General features: G+C 41.5%; 3 protein-coding genes across 6 annotated transcripts; all 3 read right to left on the reverse strand.

Moving 5' to 3' along the window:
- Positions 1–383: 383 nt before the first annotated feature.
- Positions 384–5,425, reverse strand: acadl (acyl-CoA dehydrogenase long chain). The gene is made up of 11 exons (XM_047355705.1): positions 5,252–5,425; positions 3,910–4,089; positions 3,695–3,832; positions 3,125–3,289; positions 2,967–3,033; positions 2,736–2,900; positions 2,556–2,657; positions 2,361–2,474; positions 1,038–1,165; positions 880–966; positions 384–799 (listed from the first exon to the last, which is right to left on the reverse strand). Exons 1-11 carry the CDS (start codon positions 5,338–5,340, stop codon positions 706–708), a joined length of 1,329 nt encoding a protein of 442 aa, XP_047211661.1. The 5' UTR covers positions 5,341–5,425; the 3' UTR covers positions 384–705.
- A 1,874-nt stretch (positions 5,426–7,299) lies between these two features.
- Positions 7,300–9,831, reverse strand: mylz3 (myosin, light polypeptide 3, skeletal muscle). Of its 2 annotated transcripts, XM_047355094.1 has the most exons (6): positions 9,700–9,831; positions 9,404–9,431; positions 8,322–8,465; positions 8,067–8,237; positions 7,901–7,978; positions 7,300–7,822 (listed from the first exon to the last, which is right to left on the reverse strand). In XM_047355094.1, exons 1-6 carry the CDS (start codon positions 9,700–9,702, stop codon positions 7,794–7,796), a joined length of 453 nt encoding a protein of 150 aa, XP_047211050.1. In that variant the 5' UTR covers positions 9,703–9,831; the 3' UTR covers positions 7,300–7,793. The 2 variants fall into 2 exon arrangements, with proteins under 2 accessions (XP_047211050.1, XP_047211051.1); XM_047355095.1 differs by lacking the exons at positions 9,404–9,431; positions 9,700–9,831 and adding an exon at positions 8,544–8,565.
- A 2,948-nt stretch (positions 9,832–12,779) lies between these two features.
- Positions 12,780–19,384, reverse strand: lancl1 (LanC antibiotic synthetase component C-like 1 (bacterial)). Of its 3 annotated transcripts, none has more exons than XM_047355092.1 (10): positions 19,267–19,384; positions 18,846–18,941; positions 18,645–18,762; positions 17,705–17,915; positions 17,452–17,599; positions 17,219–17,365; positions 16,097–16,279; positions 15,773–15,949; positions 15,115–15,187; positions 12,780–14,259 (listed from the first exon to the last, which is right to left on the reverse strand). In XM_047355092.1, the coding sequence occupies exons 2-10, from the start codon at positions 18,930–18,932 to the stop codon at positions 14,183–14,185; spliced, it is 1,221 nt and encodes a 406-aa protein (XP_047211048.1). In that variant the 5' UTR covers positions 18,933–18,941; positions 19,267–19,384; the 3' UTR covers positions 12,780–14,182. The 3 variants fall into 3 exon arrangements, with proteins under 3 accessions (XP_047211048.1, XP_047211047.1, XP_047211049.1); XM_047355091.1 differs by having other exon boundaries at positions 19,215–19,371; XM_047355093.1 differs by having other exon boundaries at positions 19,252–19,285.
- Positions 19,385–19,836: the final 452 nt, after the last annotated feature.

Here is a 19,836-nt window from a genome sequence, read left to right on the forward strand (position 1 = left end):
GGTTTTGACTTATTGGCACTGCATAATTGTTTGAGATCCAGTTTATTAATCTATATTCACTAAAAAGTAAAAATTTTCAGGTTCGACACTGAATATATTAACAGAAATAATCCCTAAAGTTGGAACTCAAAACTAGGAAAACTGTTGATTTTTCCAAAAACCAACATGTCTGCCCACCAAATGAGGCAATAAATGTCTTTTAAGATTCTTCAATAGGCTTTCATCAACAATTCACTCAAAGCTGTGGTTATCTCCTTTACTTGTACACCTTTTTCTGCCACACTTCTTCTTTCCACTCAACTTTCTATTAATATCCTTTTGCAATGACGTTTTGTGGATCTGCATCTGCATGCTCAGAGAAGGACAGACCTTGGGGCAAAGAATAGCAGCAATGGCAGCAAAACTTTACTTATTCTCTTGGTACAGACCTGACACACACAAAGCAAACAACAGATCAGTTAAATTTATGCAAATCTCACATACAAATCTTACACATCACCATGACATGAAATAGTCCAGAAACTGAAAGACAATTAGACACTGAATCCAAAGTTGGTTCTTTCTTCCAAATGGTTCAGTCCAACAATAATACCATTAGGACATTCAAGCGGAATTATGCTTCATTCGGCACCTCATGATAACCTTTTCTTCCATATTTCCAGGCAAACCAACATGCTTAATTAACATTAAAATGGCCCATAAGTCTCACTTCTGGCTCACAATACCACGTGCAATAAGCTCCTTCATGATCTCATTAGTGCCTCCATAGATGGGCTGAACACGAGAGTCTGCAAACGCCCTGAAAAAGCAAAGAGGGACAGGTTCACCTAAAGCAAACACTAGGTCCACCAATCTTTGCTTTCATAATGTGGCACCTACTTGGCAATTGGGTATTCCCACATGTAGCCCCATCCTCCATGAAGCTGCAGGCACTGGGTGGCCACCTTGTTCTGGAGGTCCGACGCCCTGGTGGTGAGATTTAGGAGGTCAGCTTTAGAGTAAAGGACTTTTAAAGTCTAATTTCTAAGATTTCTCACCAGAACTTGGCCATGGAGGCTGTGGAGGGATCCAGGCGTTTCTCAGAAAGGAGCTGAAGGCAGTTATCAACGAAGGCCCGACCAACACAGATCTCAGTCTTCAGCTCTGCCAGCTTGTGCTGCACAGTCTGGAAATTCCAAAGCAGTTTAACACATGAGCTGGTAATTGGCCCACTGGCACATTTGGAAAAGTATTTTAGCAAGGACTAAAGACATTTTTATCAAATAATACATCTTTAGAAGAGGTAACTTGTATTTACAATTGACAACCACTAAAGAACATCTACATGCCAACCAATTGTTTAGGAGTGAGGCCAAATTAAGGCCTTTTCTGTCATACCATCACAAACGCAAACATGTTCACTATGCTAAACTCCACTGTGACTTTAACTGGACCCATGTGCTTTGGTCAGATGGGACTAAGGTTTGTTTGTTTTGTTTTTTAACAACAAGAACTCCAGGTGGGTTTGCTGTGAAACAAAGGATAAATATATGGGAAATCACCTCATTCTCACTGTTGGTGGAGGATCTGTGATGGGGTGGGCCTGCTTCTCTTTCAAAGGTCCAGCGAACCTTGGTATATTACATGGCATCATGAACTCTGATGCACTTTAAGTGTTAGAGAGTTGCTGCTTAGGTCTACCTTTAAAGGGTAACAACAACATCAAGCTGCTTGGAAGCAAAATACAGAATACTCAAGGGATGTATGAAGACTTTTTGCACAGTTTATTTGTGTACTGCCTTTAAATAAAAGGCCATCGTCTCTGAAAGTTTCCAAAGTTAGTCCAAGCAGCAAGTGAATATAAAAAAGTTAGAATGCGTAAGAACAAAAAAAAAAGCGCTAACACACTGAAGGCTATATTTTGGATATGGAGATATAACATTTCCAGGGCTAAACTACAAAGAGTTACCCTCGAGAGTGTAAACTAGAAATGTAAAAAATAGCAGAAGGAAGGGGTAGAATTCACATTAGCCTTTGCTTCCTTCTACCCCTTCTCAAACTTCTGTAAGTCTTTTTTTCTGTTTATATTATATATGTTGCTGAATGGTTAAATTTTCTGCGCTTGTTTTTTTTTCTTTTCTTCTTTTTTCTTCACATACTTTATTTTCTTTGAATGTTCGAGAATAAAATAAAATCTTTAAAAAAAGGTTCCTAGTTGAAAAGAGTAGATCCTGCTGAAAATTTGCCTTGCAAAAAAAAAAAGTTCAGAAAATCCTGGACGAGCCCCCAATATATTTCTTGTCTTTATCGTTCCTGACCCTCGCTGGGGTGTATAATATAGTCTTTTCATGTTGGAAGCATGGTTTATTGGTCATACAGACCTGTAGGTGGGCGATGGTCTTCCCAAAAGCCTTCCTCTGCATTACATAGTTCCTTGTTTCCTCAAACATGAACTCACAGCTTGATATGGCCATGTCAGCAATCAGTAGACGCTCCTAGTAGCAAGAACAGATTACTGAGTACAAGTTCATTAATGATTGAGGTGGATGACTTGTGTGCATATTTGTGTTTAGCACCTGTGGCAGTTCATTCATCAGGTAGTAGAAACCCTTGTTGAGTTCACCCAGAAGAGCACTGGCTGGAAGTCGCACATCTTCAAAAAAAAGTTCCGCTGTGTCCTTTGAAACAACAAGAACCAATTAAGCGTCCTGATGCTAAGGTGTTCTTTAACAGGAACTATCTCTACACTCCAGTACCTGTGCCTTCAGACCTATCTTCTCTAGCTTCCGTCCTTTCTGGAAGCCCTTCATGCCATTCTCTACAAGGAACAGACTGATGCCGTGTGCAGCTGTCTTTGCCTCGCGGTTGGTTACAGTAACAACCACCACCACATCGGACATCCAACCGTTTGTGATGAACACCTTAGAAGAAGGGAAGAAGTTTCAATGAATCCAACGAAATGTCATATTGGTTTTACAAAACCTTACCTTGTTGCCATTAAGGATCCAATCACTGCCATGCTTCTTGGCGTACGTTCTGACACCCTGAAGGTCACTGAAGCAGTTAGGAGGCCAATCACTAAACTGAGTCATACTGGCGAAGCATATCTGTAATGCAAGATAAGTAGTAAGACTGTGGTCCTCACCTGCCCGCTCCTGGCTCGGTCATTGCGATAGCACCGATGGATTTCCCAGCAGTCATAGTGGGAATAAAGCGTTCAATCTGTTCCTTATTGCCATAGTTTACAATGTAAGGCATGACTATGTCCGAGTGCAAAGCAAAACCCGGGCCAGAGCAGTTGCTGTACATTCTAAAGACGGAAGAAAGTAAAATCTTATTAGCAGAAAACCAGATGTTTAGTCTCCAAAGTTCCTACAATTTTTCTATCAAAATTCCATAGTTTATTTGCCTCACATTTCTTCTCAGTCCATTTTTGACTGTAGGTACAAAAGTTTTTTATTCATTTCTATCAGTTATTTCTAAATACAAATGTTGATCTGCATGGATGGATGGATGGATGGAAGGATGAATGGATAAACCAAGGGATGGATTGATGGGTGGGTGGATGCTGCTGAAATTTTTTTTAATATTCTGTTTCCTCTTTCCATACTTAATCAGACCTGGAACGTACTTCAGTCATTCCTAGATTTTTCCAGACTGAGTACGAACTCTGTACCTTGGACAGGGATTGCAATATTCTATACAGTCAACTCACTGCTCCTCCCATGTGATGGCTGCAGAAAACACGTCTCCACCAATGCCACCATGCTCCTCAGGTACCATCACCCCAAGCAGACCTTGTTCTCCAGCCTTCTCCCACACCTCCCTGCTCACCTGACCTGCTTTTTCCCACCTGGGGCAACAAACAGGAATAAAATTTAAGAAAATACATTATTCTTCTTCTAACATTAGATCCCTCCAACCACCTACTCTTTGTGGTGTGGAACCACTTCCTCTTGGAAGAAGCGCCGAACGCTTTGCCTGAAGATATCGTGGTCCTCGTTAAAGATGCGGCGCGTCCCGATGTCCATCAGGGTTTTGGCGCAGGAGGTCTCCGGTCGGATCGGGGCAACAGGTGTCCCTGGCTGCTGGGCCTGAGAGTGCTGTTTTCTGTAAGGTAATACAGGACCGGTCATTAAAGGTTGTTCCTTTACAGGTTGTTTCTTTTTAGCATCATACCAACGGCAAAAATCCCTGGATTGGACGAAATCGGTTTAATTTCAGTTAATTTTGGACCAAATTGTCCTAGGAAAATCACACTGAAGTGATATAAACAGACATTTTTAGCAATACTCTTTATTTTTCTGGATATTCTCAAGTCGTGTATTTGTTCACCTTTTCTTACAGTGTGAGAGGATGTGAGAAACCTTGTTAGCTTGGTTTCTCACATCAGTGGGAGGAATATTTTAAACAAGCACTGATAACTTAATGGATAGAGACTCAGAAGCATTTGTTCGATTAAGGAATACAGTATTTTAATCCACAATAAATTATAACAATAATGTCAAAAACTACATTAGATTTGTGAATATAAAGTATTCACACCACAGTTTTATTTGCATTCATCATATCAGGTCTCACTGCCATCTTAGAAAAATTTCCTTTCACTCTTCCAGCTACCCTTTGGGCACCAATCACTCAACACCACCTTGCCTCCACAATCTTCCCACTTTTCTTGTGCGCCCCTGTTGTTTTAGATGGTTGACCCCGGGCCATGAGGTGTAAGCAGATCACAAGGTGAAAGTACTAAAACATACAGATTGTTTTTAACGAAAAACGACCTATGGTTAAATTGTTTATTCCCCACAGCATGATGCTGCCACTACCACTGTGTTTCATTTTGGGCTGATCAGAGGGCAAACACCACCGCCCCAACAAAAAACAAAACAAAACATGAAGATTCCGCATTCTCTTCCTTCACTTCACAATTAAGCACTACTTTTTGTTGCTCTATCAATAACCCCTAATAAAATACACTTAAGTTTGTATTTGTAACATGACGAATAAAGTTTAGAGGGGAGTTTTTTAGGGTATAATATCTACTGAACTTTGTGACAATAAAATAAGTGTGTCAAAGGTCGCTGTGACCTATTTAGGAACCAACTTTGAATTAAATCGAGTATTTGAAACATTTATACGTAAATATTATTGTTTCAACATTAAACACACAGGTTAAGAAACATGTCTGCAGTTAAAACTCTGATTTTGCTCACAACTACCCAGATGCGTGTATCTGTGTATTAATGATTAAAATGTAAGCGGCGTATTTAACCTGGCGGCAGCTGCGGACAGCATCCGTCCTCCTCTAGAGACATTTTTAACTCCAAAAACACACGAATGCACAACCTTGTTTAAAAACATCTTCGTGTTTAAAAACAGGAAATAAAAAAACGCAAAGCGAGAAGAGCGAAGATCTTCGGGGTTAAAAACACGTGAAGACTGATCACTCAGTTGCTTATGCAATAGATGTGGCCCATTTTTTCTATTTATTGTTTTATTTTGGTTTTGTGGTTTTTAAAAACACACATATCTGCAGCTCATTGAAAAGAATTACCTGACCAAACATTTCACTTGTTTTAGCGTCTGCCCACAGACAAAGCAGCAGAGTGACACCTCTTGTTCCTATGTTTCTTCTTTTAGCAAAAGAAACTGGGGGTGTCTTGCTCTGTGCTGCCATCTACTGGTAATTACTTAACAAAATAATTAGCATTTCATTGCTGCTGAATTTTTACTTTAGTTTATATTTACTTCCCTTCGTTACCACGAGGGGGCAGCCGTTTAGTATTGCCGAGTTTAAGACAAAAGGTGCTCTTTGTATTGGTCTTTAATTTCTTGAATCTGTGATAACGGGGACTTTAACTTTTTCTACTTCCTGACAAGTAGAGGTGCACTACAAATGAGTTGCTGACGTAAATACAAAATTAAATCAAATCAAACTGACTTAAATGAAATTTTCCCCCAGTTGGACGCTTTATCTTCCCTTTGGCTAACGATAATTCAAACTCATTTCTACATCACTACAAATTTTAACCTTTAACACTGTGTTGCCATTAAGCAACAAACCCACAGGCAACTACTTCCTCTGCTTTTCCCCCATAACATTCAGGAAGCTCTGTTGAAATCCTTGGAATTATATGCTAACACAAATGCAACATATTTCTTCATTTAATTAAGCAAAAACACAGGCAGCAACACACTATGATGGGAAATATATATATTTTTTGCCTTAAGGTAACATTAAACTATAATTGCATCGTGATTAGATCACAAAATTTTGGTTGTTTGTGTTTAGTTCTATATATAATGTTGAAAAGCATCATGGTTTTGTTGTTATCTTTACAATTTAATAAAGATAGATTTGAGGTTGACTGCAGTTCAGGCTATTACTATAATCTGCAGGCCATAGACTACAGTTACAGAGAACTTTGCCTGCCTCATATGCTTAGAATTTCCACACTTGGATTAACAGAATGAATTTGGCCTCGTTCTTTACCCCCTTTAAGGAAGAAGATGGTAGAACTCACAACTCCACTTCAGCATATTGAAGATGAATTAGAACTAAGTAGCGATGAAGATGATGAGCTGCAAGAATACGTGCCAGGGGATCGTAAGACTAAGGAGGATGAGAGGAAGAGTCAGTAAGAGGACACAGAGGGAGATAGTACAGAGATGGGTATCTGTAGTGCAGCATATGATGTAATGGCGGAAAGTGTGTGGAAATTATAAGCAAGTAAGACACACAAAGTTCACTATAATAGTAGATGATGGCCTCCAAATTTTACAGTGACCAAAATCAAATTTATCTCTACTAATGGTAGGTATTGTAACCTGGAAATTGTGTTTAAGAAATAAATGTTTCAATTGAAAAACTGAGAAATATCCTTTCATCACTTATGCACTATGAAAAACATTGTCTATTTTTAAGCATAAAATCAATCCAAACTTAATTATATTGCATACCATAGATGGCTAAACCACTTAGAGGTCCTGATGTATTATATTTCATGAGTTGGCCCAAACAGGGATCAGTGCCAAAATAAAAGGTAATAGAGTCTTTAGAAAATAATATAGAAAATAATATAGAACTAAATCATATGTGTTGATTTTATCTCCCTTATCCAGGAAAAATACGTAATAAACTAAACTGATGCAGTAGTTCAGTAGCCTGATACAAATGGTTGGTTTACAGGTACCAAAAAACTGATCTAGAATCTGCAACAAATGTCTGCAGTTTGTAGGAACCTTTCTAGCTTTACACATAACTGGAAATTAGCGTCTAGATGTCTATGTGAGCAATGAAAGATCAAGAATCAGCCCTGGTGGGATGTACGTTGGAAAAGTTTATTCTGAAATGAATCGGAGTGAAAATAAATACAACTTTTCAGGGAAGTGGGAAACTTCTGGCGGTCTGTCCACGACCGCTCTCCAGCACCTTTGGCATTGCTGGGCCAGTGATGACGGGACTGAATGAGGTGGCGGTGGGAAGGGAGGGATCTACCCTCACTTGATGAGCGGTCACCCCTTCTCCCCCGTTCCTCACCCCATGCTGCGTGTGGCGACGCGCCCCAGGGGGGAGAGTAGAGGCCGAGTGATGAGGGGTCTACAACAAAAGACGCGATGTCCTGAGAGAGGAGGGTTTGAGACGAAGTGGAAAGGAAAACAAAATAAACAACAAGATGGGTTTGCTTCAACATCCCTTGTACATAGTCCTTGTCTTTCCTTGGTTGGTCTTTGAAACAGTGTAGATGTCCTGAACACCGTTGGGCTGTCTGTAGGCAAGCTACAGTTTCTTCAGCACTCTTTCTGCCGGCTTCTTACACAGACAGGATGTGCTTGACGAAAGCTGCAGGAAGAAGGTTGGATCATTAGCTTCTAGTTTCAATAAAACCAAAAATAGGGGTATGAAAGATAGAAGGCTTACCCTCATAGTGTACACTGCCATTCTCGTCTTCCTGTCCAGCCATAAGGGCTTCAATCTCAGTCTCATTCATCTTCTCTCCTGTAGAAGTACAAGGATCGATGTCACGCTCTCCATTTCAAGTGCTCTGTGTGCTAAGCAAACTATATCTATGCGCTTCTAAATTTACCCAGAGTGGCCAGCACGATGCGCAGCTCAGCACCCATGACTGTGCCGTTACCCTCCTTGTCAAAGACGCGCAGACCTTCAACGTAGTCGTCGTAGGTTCCCTTGGGGAGGGCGTCGACCTGCTTCAGCATGGGCAGGAAAGCATCGAAGTTGAGCCTCTTGTTGGCCATGTCTGTTGGTTAACAATGCACTGTCTTTAGGGAGAGATACAAGAAAATAGCTGCCACTTATTTTTTGAAGAAATTTAGTCTCTTACCATCAGCACTAGGGCTGCCAAGGATCTTGACAACATCTTTGTTGGTGGGGTTCTGGCCCAGAGCACGCATGATGTCGGCCACCTGGTTGTAGGCCACCTGGCTGTCACCAATTCTGTCAAAGAGACCAAAAGCCTCCTTGAAGTCTGTTGGAAGACAAAAGAACCCTTAGAGTTCAAAGTTTGGAAGACTGGAAGACATAAATCTCAGCCTGTTCCTCATACCTGCCATCCCATTTGGGTTTTCTATGATTAGAAAATTCTTGTTGATGACAGTTGTATGATACCACAATTATTGTGAGATTAAAGAGTCTAAGCTGCATGCTTTTACCATTGTTCACGGCTAATTGGACGCGACAGATGTATCTAAGCAGAGAAGATGAAGACTGGGGGCCAAACAAAGGTTTGCCATCTCTACAAATCCCACCAGGAATTCAAAGTGACCTCTTTGAGAGGTTTATGCACTCGCATAGCTCCCGCCTAGCAGCAACAGCTGTACCCTCTCCACGCTGACCCCGCCTCATTGCTGCTTGCTGCTTGGAGCAAACTGATACACCCTGACAGAGAAAACCAAGGCCATATAGAGACATGGCCTGCCCTGAGTTAAACATGAGAATGCTGACTGTGGATTTCTCAACATATCCTTGGAAAGGGATCCTAAAGAAACCAAGAAAACGTTTGACAGCTTTGGGTGTTAAGGATGTTTCTTATACCCTTAACAAGGCCTTCCTTGACACATCCTTCAGCAGGTAACTAATGGGATGGGGATGGTTTGGATTGTTTAGTAATGCGATACCAGCAGGTCTCAAACTTAAATTTTGACTTAGGAATTAACACCTCCTGGACTTGTTAGACAAGGTTAGGTCATCTTAGAATAGACAACAGGTCAAGTCGTTGAATGGCACCTTCTACAGCTGTCTTTGCTCTGCTCTGTTTTTCAACTAAGGCGTCTTGTTAGGGTGGTAATTGAAAAATCTCAATTAAATTGCTGTTGGAAGTTGCAAAAGGATTACAGGAGGGGTTTTTCTTGATCAAAGTTTTTTCTAAATCAAGTGATTGTAACTAAGGACATCTTCTCAACTTACCCTCAATCTGGTCCGGTGTGAACTCCGTCTGTCATATAAAAACACACATAAATGCACAGTGAACACACAAATTAAATATGAGAAACAAAGCAAAACAAATTAAATCAATTCCATTCCAAACATAGCCAAAGTTGATGAATTTCGTGAACCCTTTATAGCCAGCAATCTTTCAGAGGTGTTAACGTTTTTACCACTACTAGTTCAAACTTTACATTCCAAACAGAAAGCTTTAGGGACACATTTTGAGAGCTTAAATCCAAACCAATCCAAACCAAGAAACTCCATCATCTACACACCATTTTGGAGAGTAGGAGCACGGAGGAGCGGAAAGAAAGGAGAAGAGAAGCTGAAGTCCCAAGACAGAGTGGTCCTGAGCCATGGTCAAAGCTCCCTTATTTATGCCCGGCATGTGATGTCACGTATGCTCATAGCGGGGGATTGGATGACACGTTGGAACATCTTTAACTTTCTTAGTGAAAGAAGAGCTGTGCTCCCTTCAGAGCACTGGGAGACGGCCTTTAGAAGGGGAAAGGGCTATTTTTGGAGGGCCAAGAACTGTGTCAAGACACTGACACAGGATTTATTAAAAATAAATAAAAATTACTTTAATCTACCTGGTCATTGGAAGGGATTTTTCTAGAAGATATTTATTGCAGGGAAAATGAAACAGACTCAGCTGCTTTCTTCAGATGGGTCCCCGAACCTGTCAAGCTCATTTACAAGGTGGTATTTTTAAAACAGCCAGAACACTCCTCCTCTTATGGTTAAATGACTGCAGGGGAGAAAGCAGCCGAAAAGTTGCCTCCTCTTCGACAGGTATGGAGTTGGTGAACTTGTCGGTGAACTTGAGGTCTGTCAGAACACGGGGTTTATTTTACAGCAGCTCAACAGATCTGGAGCTTCTTTTTGCTGCATTACCAACAAATCTTCCGTCGGTGAAAAGGTAAACAGTGTAAAAACCCTGATTGTAGTCTTCTCTGGATCGAAGTATTTCAGAGCATCGTCCATCGCTCTCATTCAAAGAACATGTTCCAAAGACACTTTTTTAGTCTTTAATAAAAAAATAAAGAACATAATGTCCAGATTTTGTCTTCAGTATGTTTTATTGAAGCAGGAACCTTCAAATGGAACGTTCTGACATTCCACAGCTTCTTACAAGTTTCTGTCGCATAAGGAGACAAAAGTAATCCTTGACCTTTTCATTCGTAAATTACCTCTGTACAATGGACTGAGGAGAACAATAATATTGGAAAAAAACTGAAGTATATGGGTTGGATTGACAGTAGTTACATGCAGAGACACTGTAATGTCTTTTAGGGCATGTCTCTACCAGCTCTGCACTTTTAAGCATCTGTAAACATCAGTTTTCAAGTCTTACTTGGACTATGAATGGGCCATTCTAACACATGAATACTCTTTTATCTAGACCAGGGGCCTTGAACTCCTGTTGAGAGCTATTATCCCAGAGTTTTTAGATAAATCCCTGCTCTAACATGCCTGAATCAAATGACTGGCTCATCACCAGGTCTCCGCAAAGCGTGATGGCATACTGAAGAGGTAATTCAAGCACCTGATTAAGCTGTGTTGGAGCAGGGATGTATCTAAAAGCTGCAGGAAAGTAGTTTTTAAGGGACCCCTGATCTAGACCATTCCATTGCAGCTCCGGCTGTATGTTTAGGGTTGAACCCCCGCCTCAGTCTCAGGTTTTCTTCCGAGATGGCCCTCTTTATAGCTCATTCCCGTCAACTCCAGGATAAACTAAATAATCCCCACAGCATAATGCTGCCACCACTGTATTTGTTGGGTTTCCTCAAATTTTTCCGCATCTGACGGAAGCACCCTCTTCATGTTTAATGCATTCCTTAAGTGTCCCCTACCTGTGGCAAACTCTAAGATATTTCTAGTGTGCAAGAGCTTTACTGTCAACAGATTCTCCCACCTTAGCTGTGAATCTCTGCAACTCCTCCAAAGATATCATGGGCCACTTCTCTGATTAATAATCTCCATGTTTTGGTGGGTTCCAGTTCTTCCGTACTTTTTCCATTTTTAGATGATGGTCTGAACAGAGTTCTTTAAGATGTTCAAAGTTTGACATTGTTTTCTAACCTTACTCTGCTTTAAGCTTCTCCACAACCTCCTCCCTGACCTCTCTGCTTTGTTCACTAATGTCTTCTAACAAAACTTATGTCTTCCCCAAACGGCTGGATTTATAATAGCATTTGATCATTAGGTGACTTCTGATGCCAGTTGGTTACAGTGGATTTTGTTTTAGGGTATCAGAGTAAAAGGGGCTGAAGAGAAATGCATGCCACACCTTTCAGATTTTTATGACTTCATAATTATGCACTTCTTTCTCTTTGGTGTTTATTAATTCAATGGTAAAATTAGAATCAAATAGGTCACATCTTAAATTCCCAAAAATGTTAGGTAAACTCCTAGTACAGAAACTGTTGCAGGTTTTCAGCATCATTTTCTTCTTCACTTTGTTCGCAACAGAATTTCTGGAGATGTTTTTCTCTTTGCATGGCAGCGTTTTAACCTGCATAAACAGATTAGCTCATAAATGCCGTTTTTTTCTTCCCGTTTTAACAAAGAGCTTTCTAGGAAACCCCATACTGGTCTTCACCTTGTCTCTCGTGTGTAAATCTTCATCAGAAATGTTGATCGATTACAGTACTATGAAAAAGTTTGAATTTTATGAGAAAGTCTGACTGAAAGAACACATTTCTTTCCTGGTTTCACAGCTTTAAACAACCTAAATGTCGAAATGTTCCATTTCAAATTTTTGATATGTTTAATTTCCGGTTTCCACACACAGAACGCACCTTTATGTTTTGATATTTAATCTGTGTGAGATGTATTTTTATATATTTGAATGCTTTTGATGGGCATTTAAGAATAATCTTTAATATTTTTTTAAATTCTGGAAATCTGATCCCATTTGATGCCATCCAACTTAGGGATCGAAGAACAGATGGATGGATGTAACGACTAACAGACTAATGAACACTAATGGATAAATGGATGATAAAAGGATAGATGAATAGGTGGCTGGAGAAATGAAAGGATGATGGGTGGACAAATAGATGGATGGATGAATGAGGACGTAGAATAAAGTCGGTGAATACCTTTCCATATTTTCTATCTTCTATACTTTCCCAGACCTGGAAAATATCTGAACCAAATTTCTTACCCGTCCACGCTGCACAGAAACCCTGATTGCCATATTCGCCCAATACTGTATGGAGTTTCAATGTTTACCTGGCCTCCCAATCGTTACTGCAGAGCAGACTCCACATACTTAACACAATCTCTGTGTTTGAGCCACTCTGGATGATGAAGTTAGTCTTCACATCAAGAACTAAAACAGAAACTGTTGATTTTCACTGGAATTAACGCTGCAAACTTTATTGATTTTTCCAATCTGCTCCAAACTTTCCATAACCACATGAATCCATCCATCTGCATGTCATCAGATACATTTAATCTCAGATGTTTCCTGGCAATGTCACATATAAGCATGACTTTGTGCAGTTTTCTGCCTAGAAATGATGTCTTTATATAATATTTACAAATATTTGACCCTAAATCCATGTGACCTTTTTTTTTCTTGACAGCTTGTTCAGAAAGTCAGGGGGAAAAAAAACACCAATCAACAACACAAAGATTATAAGGGCGTTCCCTGACTGTACTCATTGTCAGATAGTCTGTAACCAACCAGTTTGATTCTAGCTAGAAGAAAAGTGTTGGGGGACATTTATAGGAGTGCGTGCCTGGTAGCAGCAGTCTTGTCTTGGTGGCCACACCTTCGGCACAGATGAGCTCTATTTTTACTTCCAGTCCTGCAGGAGGTGTTCGGTTTCTCCTATGCTCCTGTTTCTCAAGAGTCTCTTGGTACAGTAACCACATGTCAGACTCCTCTACAGCTCCCCAAGTTCCCAGCTGGCCTTGGGCCATAAAACAGCCTGTGGGTAGCGCGAGGGGCTTAAAAAAGTCTGATTGTGTCGCTGCTTGGATTTCTGGAGCCGTATCTGGAGAAGAAACGGCTCTAAAAGTCTATCCCAAAAAACATATTGAGACAAATATCCGATATTTGTAGACTAAAAAAAATCAGATAATTGAATAATAATTAAATTGACATTTAACTGCTTTAATATTACATTTGACATACATTCCTGTGGGAGTTTCATTCTACATTATGTGGATTTTATCTAATTAACATATCTAGTTGTGAACCCCTACTGTCATTAACCTTCAATGGGTTCACCTAATATCTCTCTGCTGCCATCTAGTGGATTTTCCAGGCTGCTGATGTAAAAAACCAAACCAAAAAAAAAAAAAACCCAAACCAAAACAAACAGATTCATAAACAACTAAATAGGAAATTCTTTCAAATTGTATTGCTCAGACAATATCACATGGCACAGCTTGAACTGTTCAATAACTATCGCAAAAAGTGTTGTTATACTTAGGAAAACAAAATTATATGCATTATTTCTTTCAATGTAGACATGAGAACATCTAGAATTTAAATTCACTTCATCTTTTCTTTCCAATAACTGAAAACATCACAGAAAAAAAAACTAATAAGCACCAGAAAGCTTTTGCTCTTCTGTGGGATAAAACAGGAATCGTCTGCGTAACGAGACGTTATGTTGCCGGAATAAAGAAAATATTGTTGTGCCCTTGCATGCGTTTTGACAGCAAGCCTGCTTTGCGTTATCATTTTCTGCAGTGTGGGTGGTTTAGACGTGGGCGGGGACAAACTGTGGACACTTTCTAGACCTCAAAAGCTGGAAACTTCGCTCTCATTGGCTGCAAAAGGTCTGCCAGGAAGTAGATGGTGCCAGCCATGCCTGCAATTAGAAGGGAAAACTTTTCTAGTTTTATACAGTGCCTTTGTAAGTACAGTACAAATGTATTGTGGAAAGAAAATGACATGTATGCATTCCTAAATTAAAATCCATTGCAACCAACAGCCTTCAGAAATTCACTAATCTGTAAATAGAGTATGGGAAACATCCGTGCTGTAAAAAGGATTGCATCTGTTTTTGCCTTTTTGTCACGCCTAAATGATCTCACCTAAAATTACACACCTAAAGAAATTCAAGAACAGGTGAGAAACAAAGTCATCGGCGCCTATCTGGAAATGGTTACAAACCTTTTTAAGGTTTTGGGACTTCATTGAACCCCAGTAAGCGACATTATCCACAAATGGAGAAAACATGGAACAGTGGTGAAACCTCCCAGGAGAGACCAGTCTGCCAAAATCATTTCAAGAGGGCATCATTAACTCATCCAGGATGAACTCAGAACTACATCTAAAGCTCTGCAGGCCTCACTTGCCTCAGCTAAGGTTGGGTTTTTGGATTTGAACACTTAGAAGGACACTGGTCAAAAATGGCCTCCATGGGAGAGTTTCAAGGTCAAAACACCTGCTCACCAAAAACAACACAACACATTTACCAGAACATCTTGATGATCCACCAAGACAGCCAGTTATGGGTTTAGGGGGCAACGACTCTTTCACAAAGGGACAGGCTGGCTTGGATAGCTTTGTTCCCCTAATACATCAAATCATATTTCTAAAACAATCTTTTGTATTTATCTTTGTGTAATATTTAAATTTGATTAATAATCTAAAGCATGCAAGTGTGACAAAAAAGCAAAAGCAGAAGAAATACAGAAGGGGACAAATAATTCTTGTTTACCTTCGAAAAGAGAAAAGGGGGTGTCTGGTGTCCGGCATCCGTGCCTTCCGTAGTTCATGCACCAATCTGCAAACTGCAGAGACACAGAGAGAGTACAACGAGGATGAAACCTGAACCTAATGTCAGTGAAACTCCAGCATCTGACAAGGGATCAGATTAGAATCCCAACTTCCCTCTGCTGCAGTCTGACAGGGACAAACACGGCTGTCTTCCGTGAACAGATCCATGTTAATGAAAGTACATGTTGGACCGCTGCCACATGGAGCTCATCCAAGAAAATAAAAATGAAAGAAAATTTCAATAAAGGGGGACCCCACTAAACATCTCACTCTGTCTGCTTTGACTCGCATAGATGGCCGCCAACCTGCCTGTCAATAAACATAAAAGGCTCTGCCGTTTCTTGAATAACTTTCAATTTTAGGGCTGGCGTGTTTCCAGTTTCGGCCTGACTGCTGGTGCTTTGAACTGAGTCAAACTGAGCTTTCACATCTTACATCAAAGTCAGAGAAAAATGGGGGCGGGGGACATGAAGCCTTAAAGAAGAACAGAAACCCTCCCAAATCTTTACTGAAGTTTGGCATAAAATATGCAGACCCCCATCTTTGGACCCTATTCCTGATAAATGATATGCAGGAAACCAACCCCCAAGTGCCCTCACCATGCAGGCTCTGTAAAGGTGCTTGGGGTCCTGTGTTAGCCGATAGAGACCCAGGAAGGAGTAGGCATTCCCAGCGGCGCCGTGGCAGAGGCCATACCCTTTCTTCAGCAGACCCCAGCGCCACACCACCTCTCCACACTGCAGAGCATCCTCCAGGTACTGAGGGATCCCAAAAACCTGGAACAAGAGGCACATCAGAACAGAAAAGTAACAAAGCTTAACAACTAGGTGGCACTGCGACTCCACGGATAATTCCTCTCTGTCCCAAAAGTGACATTCTGGGTTTGTTTTCCAGAATAACTGCGCACTAATCTCCTTACTCACTTTATACGCCTGCAGGAGCATGTAGATCACCCCAGGGGATCCGTGGCACCAGTGCACCAGCAGGTCCCGGTCGTCCCCCATGCACGGAGGGTAGTTCCCTGAGGGGAACCTGAGGCGGCAGACGTGGTCGACGCTGGGCTTCACCAGCCTGTGCACGTGCTCCTCTGCTGCGACAAAGCCTGGCTGCCGAGCAGAGATTAGAGAGTGGTTAGCAGAGGGTGGAAACGCAGCAAGTAGCAACTGTGATTCGTTGAGTTAGTCCGGAAACTGAGGCCTTATTGGACAAGAGCAACCAGATGCTGAATTTAAATAGTCTGCGAGTTTGGAGATAAAAAAAAATACATACCTTCCACACAGAAACAAAGTTTATCCCAAACAACACAAAAAAATCTTTAAATATTCAAAATTCACATTTTTGTATTTACAGCCTTGTACATAAACATGGAAATATGTTGCATGTTCAGTTGAGACATGAAGTGAACCTACCCTAACACTGACATCCCTATTGTGAAGCAAGGTGGTGGCACCATCATGCCATGGAATATGTTATCTGTTCATGTGAGACTAAATGCCTCACAAGTGAAAACGCCCAGGAGAAAACATCCCCACAGGAGAAGCACCATGTCGGAAAACCCAGTCCGAACTGCAGGAATGATTTAGTCTGTAGCGGTGAAAATATGTTCTGTGTGGAGATGAGACTACATCTCTGACAAGATGAAAAACTGTCCGGAGAACAACGTCCCCGCAGTAAAGCTTGGTGGTGGCACCGTCATCGTATGGAATGTTTTCCATGGTCAGATGACACCAAATGTCTAACATGAGGTAAGAACACCCTGAAAGTCAAATCCCCACAGTGAAGCACAGGGGTGGCAGCATTGTGATGTGGGAATGCTGGTAGGGCCTGAAAATCAGGTCCAAATAGAAGGAAGAAGTAGCTTTTCTATGATCCAGGGCTAAAGTACGCTTCAGTGTTCCATAGAACTGAGACGCCGACCCAAATCAGTCTGCTGCAGCAAAGCTGGAGATCTGAGACTGGAAATATTTTGTTAATTTATAAACCAGACCCGATGGTAAAAACCATCCCACTGTTTGACAGGTTTAGGAACTGGACTTGTGTCCCACCTGCATAAGAAAATAGTAGATGCCTGCGAGCCCATGAGCGGCACCGACATACTGCTCCTGGTACCACTCATACATCAGCGGGCTCTGGTTCTGGACCCTGAACTTCCTGCTGAGGTGTTCGCCTGACGCCAGCACGGCCTCACTGATCTGAATTGAAAAGAAATATAGACATTTGTGAAACGAGAACATTTGGAAGGAATAAATCAGAGCAGATGGACTTGATCAGCATCCACCTGCTGGATGTACTGCAGCGGGATCCTGTCCTGACCAAGCTGCTGGTTGATGAAGACGAGGGAGTAGAGGTATCCCACCCGCCCATAGAGCAGCTCATCTGGCAGCCCACCTGACCCGTTCACCACCATCTGGTAATACTGCATCAGTCTGGAAGCGAGACAGCAGAACAATAATGTTCAGACAACAGACTGAGGCACATCTCAAGAACAGACTTGGTGTCCAGCCTACGGTCCACATAAAAACAGCAACAACCTGCTGATGCATTCTTCAGCCTCTTGCGCCCTCTGAAGGCGAGAATAAACCACCGCAGCTACGGCCAGCGGCCCGGCGTCTCCACACAGAAAGGTGACATCGTGACGTCGGGTCAGGGACTTCAGGCTGCGGCTGACGTACTCCAAGGCCTTCTGCAGGAAGGAGACCTCTCTGAACACACTGTGGAGGTGCAGGTAGAGCAAAGCAATGCCTGGGAGGGAAACAGACACCAAATATTTAAAACATTTCCCTTTCTTTTATGCTCCGGTTCTCCCATTTTTTTACAGGTCCTTTTTTTTTTTTTTTTTCTTTAAATGTTCCTGTGCCACTAGTGAACTTTATTCACTAGCAGCAAACAGCACAGGGCTGGGAATTGAACCAGAGACAACTGTGTTGAGGACTGTAGCCTCTATACATGGTGCATCTGCTTTACCCCTGAGCCACAGGGCGCCCCCTACTGTTTTTGCATTTTTAAACGGGAAAAATGTGTCATCGCTGGCCTAAACCCATCAAATGTTGTCATTGCTGAAACTAAATCTAGGGTCTAGGGAAAGCATCCTTGGCAATCCTACAAGCTGAATTAGGTTTTTCCCCTCACAAGTGAAAAAGTGTTAAAACTAGTCTACTGTTAGGAAATCAGCTCAAGTCCAACTCACATGGTTGGTTTGGGCCCCAATTTTACATTCGTCTTTCATTCACCAACTCTGTGCAATGGCACTATCCCACAGCATGATGCTGCCACTGCCATGCTTGATAGTTAATGTTCTACAAGCCCTGTAGCATATTGTTTAATGTTTTGTGTGCTCAGGTGTGGTTGCAATCTAGTAGTCCAGCTTCAATTATAATACACTGGAATATTTCTTATACTGTTGTATCTTATTTTGACATCAGTGTCACCGAGTAGAAAAACTCGTCCCACAGTGTGTGACTCAGTCCTCACCTGCCCACCCAGTGTAAGCAGTGCAGTCTCTTGGATCAGCAGACATCAGGCCATTTTCCATGACAGCTAAAAGTTCGCTGATCGTGCTGCTCAGCCTCTGGGCAAACTCCGGAGTGAGCTGAAGGTAAAGAGAAGAAAGATTTAAATAGTGAGCTGCAAACGCGAAGCCCTCATGTTTCCACGCATCGCTCGGCAGTTTACCTTTCCCTGAGAGTCAAACAGACCCTGTGTGGAAGCTGGGCTCCCATCATAGTCATGATAAGGATTCTTCAAAGCTCTTGTGTCCATTTTCACGATCTAAATAACAGTTGGAAACTTTTATATCTGCTTTAAACAAGAACACATAAAATATGAAGAAATGACAGAAAAAGGTGACTGATACTCGACGTAAAGCCACAAAAGCAAGGCCTGGTTTCTGCGCAGAGCTACACGCACACACCGTCCTACATGCTAGTGAGAGCTGCTTCTAGTTAGCTTAGCCACGGAGCTAATGCTAGCCGTTGGCATGAAGCGGCACAGGAAATATTGTAAACGTGCAATAAAATGAGTTAATACTATGTTATTACATACAGATAAAAAGAAGATAAAGTGTAGAATTAATTCACACGGAAAGGTTTCCTACAAACGTCGCGGTGTTGTTAAGCCTCTCTGTGATGCAATGGAGCTCCTAAGGGGCTAGCTCGCTACTGGCGACTACTGGAGAAGAAGAAGCACTGCAGCTCACAAAGAGGACCACTACAACAGCAGCAAAACACCACGAAAGGGTTCTTAAGCAGTCCGGAAAAGTCTGAAAAAAATACATAATTTTCCATGTTTGGAATTCGATAGGTGTCTGGATTACTATCTTTTTTTTTATTACTTTGTGCCGCTGATAGTTTAACAGCCCCAAGCATTATGATTTGGGCTGGTTTTGCAGTGTTGCTGAAGGAATTGTCACGTCATGGTCAGATTGTGTCAGCAATGAAAATGCTCCCATCTGGTTGTAAATCAGCGAAGTTGAAACACGTTGTTTCTTTTAGAAGACAAGTGTTTATGATTCTAAAAAAAATGATAACGAGGAGCTGAATATAGTAATGAAATTTAAGGTTGATGGATTTGATTATACTATTTTTGCAACAACAAACCATGAGGTGTTTTGGATGTAATCAGATAGGGCATTCAGTCCATAATTGCCCTGATAAGGTTCAAAAAG

The sequence above is a fragment of the Girardinichthys multiradiatus genome, chromosome 24 (assembly GCF_021462225.1).
Source record: "Girardinichthys multiradiatus isolate DD_20200921_A chromosome 24, DD_fGirMul_XY1, whole genome shotgun sequence".
NCBI classification, from domain to species: domain Eukaryota; kingdom Metazoa; phylum Chordata; class Actinopteri; order Cyprinodontiformes; family Goodeidae; genus Girardinichthys; species Girardinichthys multiradiatus.

What these genes read in the sequence shown, in the direction of transcription:
- acadl (XM_047355705.1), bottom strand. Translation starts at nt 5,340, where the DNA reads ATGTTTTTAAACAAGGTTGTGCATTCGTGTGTTTTTGGAGTTAAAAAT. An exon ending in ACCGAGCCAGGAGCGGGCAG is followed by an intron (nt 3,034 to 3,124) that starts GTGAGGACCACA and finishes TAACTGCTTCAG; the next exon opens with TGACCTTCAGGGTGTCAGAA. An exon ending in TGGGAATACCCAATTGCCAA is followed by an intron (nt 800 to 879) that starts GTAGGTGCCACA and finishes TTGCTTTTTCAG; the next exon opens with GGCGTTTGCAGACTCTCGTG.
- mylz3 (XM_047355094.1), bottom strand. An exon ending in TGGCAGCCCTAGTGCTGATG is followed by an intron (nt 8,238 to 8,321) that starts GTAAGAGACTAA and finishes GTTAACCAACAG; the next exon opens with ACATGGCCAACAAGAGGCTC. An exon ending in CATCGTGCTGGCCACTCTGG is followed by an intron (nt 7,979 to 8,066) that starts GTAAATTTAGAA and finishes GTACTTCTACAG; the next exon opens with GAGAGAAGATGAATGAGACT.
- lancl1 (XM_047355092.1), bottom strand. Translation starts at nt 18,932, where the DNA reads ATGGACACAAGAGCTTTGAAGAATCCTTATCATGACTATGATGGGAGC. An exon ending in CGCTGCAGTACATCCAGCAG is followed by an intron (nt 17,366 to 17,451) that starts GTGGATGCTGAT and finishes TTTTCAATTCAG; the next exon opens with ATCAGTGAGGCCGTGCTGGC. An exon ending in ACCTTTACAGAGCCTGCATG is followed by an intron (nt 15,188 to 15,772) that starts GTGAGGGCACTT and finishes GTGTCTCTGCAG; the next exon opens with TTTGCAGATTGGTGCATGAA.